The 14,560-nt window shown below is 39.3% G+C and overlaps 1 protein-coding gene across 4 annotated transcripts in view; it reads right to left on the bottom strand.

The window, feature by feature from the left end:
• LOC117206352 (neprilysin-2) overlaps positions 1–14,560 on the bottom strand; it is a 38,685-nt gene that overhangs the window by 3,825 nt on the left and 20,300 nt on the right. For 3 of the 4 annotated variants that reach the window (XM_033445608.1, XM_033445609.1, XM_033445611.1), the window contains 4 exons: positions 4,190–4,338; positions 1,335–1,472; positions 773–1,018; positions 334–545 (listed from right to left, as the gene is read on the bottom strand). In XM_033445608.1, the coding sequence (XP_033301499.1) occupies positions 334–545; positions 773–1,018; positions 1,335–1,472; positions 4,190–4,338 (745 nt within the window). The remainder of the gene's footprint in view (positions 1–333; positions 546–772; positions 1,019–1,334; positions 1,473–4,189; positions 4,339–14,560) is intronic. The other variant, XM_033445610.1, reaches the window with a different exon arrangement.

Here is a 14,560-nt window from a genome sequence, read left to right as displayed (position 1 = left end):
AAGATTCTTAAATATTAAATTTCAAATCATCACATTACAAATCGTCTATTCATTTGGCAAACAAAATTACAATTAGCAAGAAACGCGTTTAAACTTAGATAAATATTGAATTATAATTGTAAATGTAATTTGAATTTTCAAGCAATAATTACCATTGCAAAATTCCGCTAAACGGTACAATCTTTAAGGAAAGTTAAATTTGCACGAACAATTCGCGCGTTTGACTTCTACGTTTCGTCGATGTGACTCTATTTGAGAACGATTTCACGTTGGCTCGAGAGATTAAAGTTTTACGGGCACGCGTAAAGATTGAAAATTCGTTCTGATACGTACGTCGATTGTTCGTTTCGTGCTGTTTTTCAGATCAACGCCGATACTGAAATCTATAAAGTAGTCGACAGAGTAACCCATCTCGCGGAATTTGTACACCGACTCCTTCCAGTTAAACTCATTTTCGTTCCACTGGTCACCTTCCAACACAGGCCAGCCACCGAGCTTTTGCAAAATGTTGAGCAAAGGGTCTAAACCTTGCTGCTCGATGACCGCTGAAATAATTACATTTTCCAATCTGAGTATCTTATTTAATAGCTGCTAAAAAAAAAATTCCGTGATCACCCGACCACATATTTTCTCAATCCGTTTTATGTTCTTATTTGTTTCTTCCGCTAACTAAGATACGTCCTGCGATTACCGTTTAACATTTTCCACATACATTTTACTTGCTTATTGCAAGCAGGAGATAACCAATCCAAGTACATATGTATGTACTCACTCTTGTTCATGCAAGCCTTGTATAAATTCTTGGCGAGTCTGAACGGTTTCGGTTCATCCGGTGAACTTTTCTCCTCGATACTGGCTCTTAGCTGGTTCTGCAGCTCGTCGCTAATTTCAGTGAACGTGTTTACGCTGGTCTTGTCATCCGGGATGATGGTAGACTTGAGAAAACCACCGCAAGCGAAATCGTAAAAGTCGTCGCACGGTTCTACCTCGGAATCCATGTTCTTCAACAATCTAGCGGCTAAAGTTTCACGATTTAGCGCTATTAGTAAAATTACTTTCGTGTCGTAATGAAATAGTACAGCGGTAGACAACCGAAATGAACATTCGCGACGATAAAACTTTTAGAAACGTTTGCAACTTTAATATTTATGATCTTTATATAAATTTCAACATAAAGATGTTAAAAAAAAAAAAAAAAAAAATGGAAATTCGGTTGAAAAGATGCTACCTGAAAGTTGAAAAGCTACCTGTTACGGTTACCTAGGTCGACCGGATTGGCTAAAAGTTTTATCGCGACGAATAATTTTGTCGAAGTCGATGAAATTTTTACTAACCCGTATGGATACATTCTTTCGTGTAACATACGTCCTCGTCACAGCCGGATCCTTTGTCAATGACATGAACGCCTTTGTTCCGTTGATATCCATTTAGGGCATCGGCTGTGGATGGTAATCCCTCTGAGTTAACAGGATCTACTCTCGTGCAGGCGCAGATGCAGGTGCAGTTGCAACACAAAAATAATGCAGGACCACGATGTTAATGATTGTTAGTGCCGATCGTTTTTTAAGCCATGATAACAAGCAATCTTATCGTCTAACAGAGTACGGATTTCTACTATTAAATTTTATTTTTATTGCATTTACATAGTGCTGTACCGTATATTCGTAAAGTCCTATCTTTCACCAGGAGAAGAATCATTCAAGATGAATGCAAGATACGAAAGCGCTTTCCACGTATCGTATCCACCTGTAACGAGTAGCTAAAAGAGCGGTCTCGAAGAGTATCTCGAGTGATAAGAAGGTGTGGCAGAATAAATACGCTCGTCCGAGAACGAGGAACGTAAAGCGATCTAACCGTTAAACCTCGTCTAACCAGTGGCGTGTCTCTACGTTGTTCCAGTCGCTATTCGCTTCACAGTTTGAACGAACCTTCGTGCAAACACGTGCAACGCGATGCCGCTCAAAGTGTAATCGCAGTAATCAACCTTAAGCGATTGATCCATTCAAACGTGTACAACCACCTCCCCTATCAATCAACGCGAATTCATTGAAAAGCCTGCAACAACCGCGTTCATCTTCGGCGTTCGTTCCCTTTCTCGTTAAAAAGAAAGCGAGAATAGAGACGCGAGAAAAGACTTCGCTAGCCTTCGAAGGCTTACACATTTACGAAAGTCGAGATACTCCGACTGGATCGTAAAACCGATCGTTTTATTCTCATCGATCGACTTCATGACCGTTCGCGAAGAAGAAAAAGAAACATCGTATCGGCGCCATCGCCTCGACGATTAGTTTCTAAAACATGATCGTTTGCCGATGATCCGTAAAAATATTCCGATGATTCATATTTGGTTGTTTCTTTAATGATGGCAGCGGGTGGTCGATCGATACTCGATCGAAAATATACAGATTGGAAAGCCGGGCTTCTTATTTAGTTCGCGGGCGTGGATCGCCGAAAAGCACGACCTGGCCCGGCTGAGTAACTCTCAAAACAATGATCACTTACCTCGATGCGTCAGAATCGGGACGCTCTTATTGACGTCACGACCTTTATACGTTAAATAACGCGTTTCGGATGTGATACGGTATATCCTTCGTCGGCCGATCGTTATAACGAAAGAAAGAGGAAATGTGTATTCGCGGATTCACCATACCGTATAAAGTTACGCGATTATCGCACGAGCAAGTCCGACTTACTCATATGATCGTAATATCTCGTAGACGAGAGAAGGGTAAGACGAGAGTGCTGTTTTTTGGGTTTGATTTCACGATTTATCTAGTACACGCTACGTTCCGATACGTTAAACGTTACGTAATATCCATTACGCGTATTTTTATCGATCGCTCTTGGTCATCTACGGGTAGTGGTACGAAATTTGGCCATTTGAATCGCCAATGATACGCGTGGTCAGTTGGTACGTATTTCGTTTCGTATATGTGTCGAACTAGGAAAGAAATGGGGTAAGTTACGCAACGCATCTGTAGAAGGTAACGAAACTAATTAATACATACGTATATCCTTGGATAAATAGATTTTACATAACGACAACACGATATAAACATTCGTCAGGTACGGTTAGTAACGACGATTAAGACTCTCCCGATGGTAGATCGATAGTTTAAACTAAATTACTACGATTCCAAAGGCTAGGACGACGAAATTTAACGAAGGAAAAAAGAATATTAATATACCGACTTGTTTTATGCAACAATACGATATTTCGAGAAACCAAGAGAAGCGCGTAGATTCGCAAGGATAAATCAACGTGAGAAAATAGGTCGCACGTGACACTATCTGTCAATGAAATTTATGACGACTCGATCGTAAGCCCGTTTGGTCAGCTTTCACGCGACTGAAATTCCTTTTTAATATTTTCTTTCGACGTAGCCACGAAACCGTTATCAAACCGTTTCCTCGTGCACGAGATCGAGAAGCTTGTCGCTTCCGAATTTTTATCGGTTGAACGAATTAAAACGGCAGAGAAAGAATTTGCAAGGAAAGAAACGGATAAAATGCGCAGTCTAGTTATTATGTGGAACTAATTTCTATTTAAGTCCATCGCAATTTATATAAAAAGAAAAAAAAGAAAAAAAAGAAAAAGAAGCAACGCCATTGAGGAAGACAGTGCGCGAGCCGGCAAAACTTTTACATCTATCCGATCTTTCTTAAAATCATTTAAAAAGCCATAATACGAGTTGCAACGGAAACAATTTACGGATTATCATCGGACAACCGGTTTCTCCGTTTCCTCGTTGTTTCGAGATACGCGACGATCACTTTGAAGCGCTAATTACAGAATTTTGACGAAAACTGATATTCACGATACGAATCATAGGACTCGATTGACGTTTCAACGATTGTTAATGGTAGCCATTAAACGATGTTAGACAGTGTTTTAATTGCAGCGGAAGTGTAACGATGGTTCGTCGTCTTCGTGAATCCACGTTGAAAGTAATTATGGCATTTATAAGCTCGTTAAGGCGTGTACTTGAGTCATACGACCTAACTACAGGAGTGCAATTAGTCAGGGAAAGATATGGAGAACGCGATTCTTATCAAACTCTCTACATGCTTCGACCACGATCGAGAACGAGTATTCGATATCGAATACACTTTGTACGAGATCGTGGATTCAGGCATAGGTCAAGATCTTTCGCAAATCGTCAAACTGTGCATTTGCAGATATTCTTACCGTTTCTGGATGACGCGTCGCAGGTTGCAGTGTTCGCAGCCAGAACACCAAGTGCAACAGCCAACGCGATGCATAAAAGCACTCCGCAAACTGCTATCACGGTTAGCCCGCGTTCCAACGTCGATCTCCTCTTCCACCACGTTGGATTTCTGAAACAAAACATAGAATGGTCGAAACGAATATTTTTTTCCTCTCGACAAACTTCTCTTCGCGATCGTTTCATTGTATTATTATCGGCCTGTTTTATCACGAGAAACTTGCGTTTCACGCGATTTGAAATTAACAAGCCAGTAAATAAAGTTTCGCAATGAAAATAAAAAACGATGATGTCAATATTTCTCTTCTCCCTTTCTATCGCACTGTTCATCTGAACGTCGATAATCTCGCGCTTTTTATAGGAAAAAGAGAGACATGTTAACCGAACGATAAGAAGATGGAAGAGGCATGTGGCGAGATTTTTAACACTGGAATTATCGAAGATATAAAACTGCTATCAAAGATATCGGAATGAAACGACGTAGGAGAAAATATATAACGCAAAGGAAAACGAGTCTCTATTCGTCGTATCAAAAATCACCTCGAACCTTCAGAAAACGCGTATTCGTAAATTTCTACATCGAATTATTTTAAGAATCTACCGATGCCAGATTTAGGCACGGATTAACAATTTCTACCACATATTTGGGAATTTCGTTTTACGCAATTTGAATTTTAACGCGAGGCCCGTCCAGGCACGTGACCGTCCATAAGATTTATGTCGCTCCTCGCGTATTTATGTCCTTGGAAGGAACTGGTAGATCGTACACGATCCACGAAGATCAATCTTCTTCGCTCTGCCAAACAGCAGCGAGTAGTAAAAGTCGGCTGTTAATGGAAATACGTCGGAGTATAGTTTCGTGTTAATGGTTTCGCGAACCTTGAAGTCTATGTCGAATTAACCGCAAACTATGATTCACAAGAAAAGAGTTCGAGAAAATGGAACTCCATGAGCGTCGATGATCGTCATTTTTATAGTTTCGCGGTGGTACGGTTTCGAAATAGGAAAACCGGAATAATAGCTTCCTGTTTCGTCGTAAATAAAATCTGTTAGAGAGAAAATCGCATTTTTTTCACATATACGATATCTCGTAGGATTTCGTAGGAAATAAGACGTAAGGTATTTTGTAACTTTAATAAAAATTCGTATTTGAATAAAAATGAAAATGTAAGACCCAAGCAGAATATCTGGTCGCTGCGATCAATTTTATTCAAATTCAAATTCAATATCTTCTTTTTTAAAGAATAAACAAGTCTCTAAATGACGATTATATAAGCATTAGTTTTACAATTATATCCATCCTTTACGTAAGTTTGGAGATTAAGCGGATGAGAAATGGAATTCTTGCGAATCCTCTCATGAATAGTTACAAAGCCGCAATTTATTACTCGGCAATCATTGGATCTCGTCCTACATGAACGAACCGCTGCGGGCAAAACACAATAATTACTTTTGTTACTTTGTAAAAACGTTTCAAACATTACCTTTACACGCGTTTATCCCTCTTTTATGACTCATCCGTCTACACATCCCCCTTTTTTTTTCGATCCCATTTCACTTTTTATAAATCACGCTGCAATATATACTTGTACTTTCACGAAGTAAAATTAATTTACCGATTGCGAGGCGAATAAAGCGATAGTAGTAGCTCGAAAGCGTTAATAAATTTAATAATAATAACGCGAGGGATCATGGAAAAAGCAACGATGATATAAACGTTTCAGAAATACGTTTCAAGATAGAATAGGATTCCGTCGAAAAGATATATACATAATGGTCATTATCGATTTCTTTTGTTGCATTTACCCGCATTGTCACCTCATAGACACAGATCGTTATTCATCGTGACACAACATCGTATTGCGCAATTCGTGTTCTTTGTAAGCTGCGTAACGATTAATCGTAACGCTATTCTTTCAACATTTCCAACAAAATCGAACGGTAATCGAGAAAATTGACAAGGCAGATAAATATCGGAATGCAACAATTTTCCGCTTGATATTGTACCACTGTGTATCGTATATCTCTTTCATCGGTAATAAGCAATGGTAACATAGATCCGAGTATTGATTGTAAATAAATAATCTGTCAATAAGCATAACGCAAACTAGAAGTAAGTGTAGTTATCACGAAATGTTCGTCTAACTTTGAGATAATAACAGACGAAAGTCCATGCAATAAACAAATACTACTACTACTACTGTTATTACTATTACTATTGCCTACTATCATACTACTACCATAGTAGTTTTGTGTAAAAACGTTTCTTTATAATTCTGGATTCAGAAAGCAGTCGATAAAGCGTCATGTTTTTATCGCGCGTGGTATAAAACCACGGCTCGCCAGACTGTGTCGCTGGAACTAGCGGTTCGACCCTTTTCCCCGTAGATTCTACGCTCTACGCGAATAATTGCAGCAGTACGAACGAGCGTAGAACGTTGAAACCAGTCACAATATTCTTCTAGATCACCGTTACGCAGAACCTGATTACCTTTCGATAGCGAGTAGTAGTAGCTCGAGTTGGCGGCCAAGCGTGAACTGAAACAGCTCGTACAAATACTACTTAAACGAGCGAAATGCGTTCATTGTTAGCAACATACGTAGACGTAATTTTTTATCTTTGTATTATTTGTAGTAATTTCGTTCGGCTTCTTCGCGATTCTGTTTTTCTTCCATTCGACCGCTTAACGTCGTTTGTATTATATTATCGTTTCATTGGATTTCTATTTTGTTAGCTGTTACGTTAAAATAAAATATATTTTTTATTTTTATTTTATTTATTCTTAGTCCACGCGTTTCGGCTTTGGACGACTTTCGGTTTACATCTCTTATAATGCCCTTACATCTCGTATATTTCTCTTACTCTAGCGCTTCTATTAAAATTCGATATATCACATTGTAATATACGCTAACGAAAACCGGATCAAATTTTTGAACGCATCTAAACGCGACGTGTTTCGAAATAACTATAATAAATATAAACAGTAGGAAGTACATTTGCCGTACAATGTTTCAACGTTTCAACGTACACGTTGAAAAGATTTGTTCGATCGATCATGGGTGTAGACGATATAGTGGCATTTATCGATAAAATACAGCTCAAGGCTAACTGGTATAACTTATTCAGCTTATTGGTCGTCGCGTAAGAAAATTAGATATTTCCCAATACTAGCGACGAAGCGAAGAATAGCATAAAACCCGTCGATACTTATCTACGATGACGAAGATTTTTCAATTTCTGGTTTCGCTAGACACATCGTATAGATATCGATCATGGAAGATAAAATTGCAGAATATTTCAAACTTCGTCTCTGTTAGTCTCTGTTATTCGAATATCTACTATTCTAATATTCTACTCTTTTGTCTACGAATGTTCCAAAAGTAATCAATATCGATGTTCTATCGTGTAATCTGTAGCTTCGTTATTTGGAAGATGACGATTAATTCAAATAGCGGTGGTTCAACTGTACTTTCAATTAGAACATCCTATGCAAAGTAAAGTAGGAAAGAAATACATAGGCAGTAACCATAAATACCGTTTTATAATTTCCGCTGTAAGAATTATGGCTAAATACCGTGCTAACTCTTTTCGTATCGGAAGAAGTTTGACATTAGTACCGCATTTAAGTGCAACGTTTAAAACGTGTAAACTTTTCAATTGGCAAACGTAACAACGTTATTGGGCAAATAGGTGAACGTTCCCATAATAATAAATATTCTACACGCATAGGTACAATATATAGCTTCACGTTACTTACGTTGTTATATCTTTACGTCGTTTGTACAAAGTTTATGGACATAATCTCGCGATTATGTAATTCCTGGTTATTCACACTGCACGATAACCGTTTAATCGTTCTAGTAAAAAGGAATATTAATATGTAATTTATCCGCTCTTTACGCAAATATTATCAAACGAGGTTGATCGTGCTAATCTGTGTTTTGCCATTCGAGTCATCAATGAGCTTATCGCGATGTCTATTTTATGAAAGTTTCATTAACACTCGGTTAATAGCAAAAAATCGACAACTGCTCTCTCTCTCTGTCTTACGATATTTTTCTCTTTTTCTACTTTTTAACGTTGCGTGCCAATTAAAACATTCGAATTTAACTTTTTAGAATCAGAATCTTATTTGGTTATCGGAATAGCAAGCTGCGATTGATCGCAATTTCTTCGTCGATCCGAATCGAGCAACAACTAATTAGGATCAGGGTCAGTTTCACCCTAAAAACAGATACGTTTATCGTCTAGCACGATGTTACGTTTACGCAATCTGAGTGTCAAAGGGTGAAACGTGCCGCCATAACAAACTACAGAGTGCAAATGAAACAGGTTTATCTAAGATTAAATATTCCTTTGTCGCGTTTTAGACGCGCCTCCGAAACTCTCTTAAAACTCTACGCTTGGCGCATTGGCAACTACGTTATCGCTGCTAACTTTACGACAAAACTTAACAGCCCTGCCGTGCGAGTAGCGCAATCAAATTTTAATTAAAAGCAGCTCTCATCGCGTACGAGAGGCTTGATCCTCCTATCGTTTGCACACACGTAGGGTACTGGCATCGAGTGGCAACAAAGGCGAGAGAAGCGAGTAAATCGGCTCACCGCCGTTACAGTAAGTAAACCGTTTCAAGTTGGACGACGGCGTAGCGGGCGTCGAGCCGAGCAATAAGGTTCGCGACGCGATGCAACTCGAGTGTATTGACCTTTTCCAGGGACGGCGTGCACCGGGACGCTTTGAAGTCAATGGCCAAGCTCGTGATAAATCTCGAAGCCGGCTAAAACCTGGGAAAAATCGTTTGGAGCGTGTCCTTCTTTCCCTCCACGCGGTCGAATTTCCATGCCATTAACAGCGTCACGAAACCGACACAACAACGCGCTTCATCGTGTGAAAACTCGGTTACGATCACCCTGACACACTTCCTGTGCGAACGAAACAGCGATCCAGCGGTAAATATCGCGATGCTCGCCGCTCGCGCGATCGATGAATCGATAATGGGTAACTCGACCGTGTAACGCCACTCTTTTTGTTTTTCTCTCCTCTCTCCCTCTCTCTCTCTCCCTCTCTCTCCCTCTCTCTCTTTAGGATATTCTCTTAGAAGTGTCGTTTGGGTTAATGCGTGTATTCGTCGTGGGAAAAGCTGGTCCTGACTCTGGTGCGTTTTACTTCTTCTTTATGAAAATGTCAGTCTCTGTTATTAACGATCGATAGAGAAATCTTTTTACGCAGTTAGAAGGAAAGGTTTTGAAAGCATCAAAGTCGTTTGAACGAATGTATCAGCTATTTAACCATTCGACAGTGTCGTAAATTGCCGAAGAATCGGGAATGAGAGATATTAAAAATACATCAGACACGAGAATAAGCAGTAGGAACGTTTAACGAGTGTTAAGTTAGGTAAGGTCCTTAAAAGTTTCGTGTAAAAGCATCAAGATTATCGAGAGATTATCAGAGAAGCACGAGGAGGCATCCCCTACTTTGCGCTATCTGCCCTCGGGAGGACAAAATTAGTGGCCTGGTCGATTTCGAATTTGTCGCGTCAGTGGCCAGGCAATCACGCTTGGTCGCAAAACACGCGGAATAGATTGTTCGGACGATGTAAACAGCTTGGAAAACCAGCACCCAATATCCAATTTCACGTGGAACCACGCAAACGTACTTAGTTCGATTCACGGAATAACAACAAGTTTCTTGGAAACTGCGCTCCAAGTAAATAACGCGCGATAAATCTTAAACGAAACGTAAATCGAGCAAACGTTGTACAAGTAGCGTTGCAATAATAATAACTTTTACCGTTAACGTCTGTTGGCTGTAAAGCAGCTAAGAATTTCGTTAAACTCTCTGGTTAGGAAACGATCCGATTAAGTCGTCGCTTCTCGCGCTTTGTCCATCGTTTTAATTTAATTCTCGATACTAATCGGTTCTTCGAAATATACTTGAACAATGGGTGTATTGTGTGCAACGAGGTGGAAGTAATGAGATGTTTTGTTGCCTTTTGGAGTTGAAATTCTCCGGTCAGGCCCGGTTGAACCTTCCAGCGAGCATTTCGTCGGTCAGGCGACCACGAAACCGTGTCGGATTGAAATGGTACAAAGCGAGCGTGGATTGCATGCTAATAATCGAATCGTGTCTTTTGCACGTGCCCCGAGACTCGACCTTCTTCGGACCTTCTTATAATTTTTCCATTCCACTCGATCGCTTTTATTTTTAGTTAACATCGTCGAAATCATCGCTTGATCATCGAAATCGAATTTAATCGGATCCCTTCGGTTTATCGGAATAGAAGTTATTAGCTCAGCGAGGGAAATTCCGTCGGGTAAAATTCGATAATTAAACAAAAAAAGAGAATTCATCGTTTCGTAATAAATAGCGCGTTTTCATATTCGCTGTCTATCGAAGTAAAATTTAAATGTAGTACTTAAACAATAATTAGATAGATATGGAAAGTAGCGTTCGATTATCCGACCATCTAAGTTCGATTGTTTAATTCCAAACATGAAATTAATTCTGCAATTCCATTGTTTACTTCGTCTCGTGTCCTCGAACTGCGCCGCCAGTTCTTCGCGATCTTGACCGCGAATGCCATAAACCACCTCTGCAAAATTCTCGCGGACGAATTACAATTCAATTGTCTGAAATTATACGATCGTTTTATGTTCGCAAATTACACGATTCGTTAAAATTGGAGACGGCGAGTCTGCAGATTTCGTAGCTTCGCGTTCCACGGCTACTTTAAAACCTGCTTCCTCAATTTGCCAGTTTCGCATGGGACTTATCACGTTCAACGTTACGTTCGCTCGAGATTCTTAAAAAGTGCAGTTGCGAAGCGCAGTTTCTCCAATTTTCTCATTGAAGAGACGACGTGGGCGTCGAACGAGGTCCTCTCCGAGAACGAAGATCTCGCAGCAGCGTAGTACGGGTTTACCGGTATTCGCCTCGATTTTCAATTAATTCGTTCGAAACCGGGTTCCTTTCTTCGCTGACCTCTTTAACAGGAATTCGCAAAACTAGGGGACCTCGTTCGGCTGTTCTTCAGGGTGCACGCGATAAGGAAACAAAAGAGCGAGCGCGTGGAATACAAATTCGATTGGCTACCTTCGTGATATGTCTAGTTCCGTCAGGCACGATACTTTGCGGTTTCAAGGTGACTGCAAATGCTTATCACGGAAGTAAAAAGTAGCAGGAAGAGACGAGATACTGGCAAAGGTGAAACGAATTTTAAAGCACGTTCGATGGAGGTTATCGTGCCCTTAAAGGTTTCAAAAAAAATCATCGTACACGTAAATTCGAATCCGATTTATCGAGCGTTTCTCGTACGTATAATCGTATATCGTTGTATTATCAGCGAGTCAATTTTTTTAAAACGTTAACGAAAAACATATGTACAAATACGTGCAATTCCAACGCCAGCCATGCTCGAACGATCGAACAATCGTCCTATATCGGTCTTGAACCAGTACTACGCGAAACAGTCACTTCCTGTAGAAAGTAACGTGTCTTTTTTTTTCTACAGAAGCCAAAGAAGTATGCTTGATAAGACAAAGATCTATCGGTAAATATAACCGGTTATGCACAAGCAGGTATGTAAACGAAGAACGTCGCGATTCAGCCATAATCACGTACCAGAGACAAGAACAATATTTCTTTTTCATTACTTCTTTACACAGTATGTATTGTGTGCAGATCGGTCGAGGATAGGACGAAAGGAATTCCACGTTGATTAGATTAAGCAGTATCGATACGAAATTTAAACAATTTTTTGGATGAAATTAATTTCCGAGAATCTCTCACGGCGAAACTTGTTCGCAAGTTTGAAATTTTAACGATAACGGGTCCTTGAAAATTAATTTCGTCCAAAATGTCGCTGGAAACAACGAAATTATCGCAAATATCTCTTAGGAAGTGGAGTATCGTGAAAGTATACACGCGAAATGGAAAGTGGTAAAAATAGAAGAAAGATGTGGTAGCAGCAAGACTGCTTTAAATTGATTTTATACGTTCTTTGTTATTGTTTTTCTTCCACTATAGACAAAAGCATATAGAACGAGTTAAGAGAAAGTACATACACACGATATACTATAACAAGCAAAGTTCGCTAAAAAAGTTGTTATAAAACGTAACTTTAGATATTTTCTCACGTGTCCAAGCAAACGCACCTACGTAACTTGAGATTAACCAAAGCCAAATATACCGAACGAAAGAAATTCTAAACTAAATAAGACGTTTAGAACTCTGCTTAGATTCTGCTTGAACTTTACGTATCGAACTGAAACGTCAAAAATTATTTGTAGGAGATACCCGCTTTATTTTCTTTCCACAAATACACGTTTTCGGCTTAACACCTTAATTTCAATGAACGTTATCGTAACGACGCTAAAATATTACCGTATAATAAAACAATAAAATAGAATAAAAAATATACTAGGCGTGATATAGAACATTTAAAACTATCTTCTCTTTTTTCAATAAAAAAAGCAAATAAACTTTACATCTTAGACCATCGAACAGGATATTTATCGTGCACCATTTGTTTGCCTTGATTTCAAAATTCAACACGGCCGCGGTTGCTTGCAAATATTTATATGGTGCATCAGCATACGTACGATTGTTTTATTATCCTTCGATTCGCGTGGAACCGCGTAAAATGCTTGCAACACGCGCGACTTTCATAATTCATGCCGTGCAAACTGCGTGCGTGCATCTTTGGCTAAGTTTTATTTTAAGATCGCCAGGTTTCTCCCAGTTGGTCACTCGCTGGAAATCGACCACTTTCACTTCCTCTCTTACGAAGGCGTCGTAAAAATTTTGATAAAAAGTGCACCACTTCTTTCCTTTACTCCTTTTTATACCTGCAAATCGTATCTACATCGTGTCCAACGAATGGAAGAAAATCTGCGAATTTTGTTCGCACGTTGTTGTTTATTTTCGAAGAGCAACGAATTTACTTGTACCATCGACTACGATATCGTCGACGAATTACCTAACCATCGACGTTGCTTATGCTGCTACGATAACGCGTGTTGCAACGTTAAGGTATCACAATAGCGTAACGTGGCGGCGTCGCGTCGTCAGGTCCAGGTATACGGTAGAAGCGGCAGCCAGAGATAATTAGCGTCATGACACAAACGACTTGTCCCATTTCATCGACAATTTAGCGCCGTCCATATAAAAACTTATTAAACCGTTGAAATGTTACGCTACTAAGTTTACTCAACGCTTATCGACTTTATCTTAGAAATTCGAAAGTTTCTAAACTTCGTCCTCTTTTACGAACACTTTTATGCGACAGTTTTGGGTTTATGCTCTTGGCTTTCGTGGCCACAAGTTTTTTAACTTTAAGAAACGATTCTACTTTGTCGAATTTAATAAAATTTAACAAGACACCGGGGTCCTGTTAAGCGTTTTATATCTTTCCTCGATCATTTATTCATCAAGTACAACACCTTCGTTCTACGGACGAAATCATTGCTTCAGACGATTGCCTTGTCGTTAGAACCACCTTTGCGAGTGTCGTCGAATATATTAATTACGTTCCGAATTATCGATATGGTTGCTTTTACGAATGCATATGGGTACTTTGATGAACATGGCGAATCGCTAAAAATGTTACACCGAGCGAATCTGTTTTCAGCTGTTAATGAGATTGTAGCAATATCTTTGGCTCAATGTCGTGTATATTTCCGTTCCGTTTTTCACTAAGATAAACGGCCACCTTGAACGAACACCGACGATAATGTCTTTGCGAGACGAACGTACCTTGGATCTGTTGCCGAAGGAATGCCTGCATGCGGGTATTTTTCAATCGTTTCTCTATTTTTAAATTTGGCGGACGTGCAACAGCTTATGAATATACTAACAATTATCGTATTTCATAGGAAAAACATTGTATATTTTTAAAAGACAATCTGTTTTCGAATAAAGAGGAAACCGAGCTGTTACGCAACGGCGATCTTTAGTCCTAATTTGTAAATTTATTACGGTATTTCTTAAATAAAATAATGACTTCCCATTACGTACATCGCAAAGACTGTAATTTGTGTGAAATGAAAAATTGCATGGCCTTACAAATTTTACGACAGCGACTGCCAGCAGCTACAATTATTCAATTCAACCAATGTCTACGTATTCACGATATAACAACGTACACATATTTATTAACATATCTATTAATCGTCTTTATTGATTCTTCTTACTGGCGATATCCAAGTGTGATAAATAATGAAGGAAAAAAAAAGTTTATCTGCATACAATATACGAGGTAATTAAAAACGAAGCTTCTTCTTACTTTCCACTTGCTTTCACCCTATTTGCATTCACGAATTTCCTTTTACACGCT

Source organism: Bombus bifarius, unplaced genomic scaffold, assembly GCF_011952205.1.
Source record: "Bombus bifarius isolate JDL3187 unplaced genomic scaffold, Bbif_JDL3187 scf7180000008006, whole genome shotgun sequence".
NCBI lineage: Eukaryota > Metazoa > Arthropoda > Insecta > Hymenoptera > Apidae > Bombus > Bombus bifarius.
Note: the sequence above shows the minus strand (reverse complement) of the source record. Positions and strands in the feature narration are given on the sequence as shown.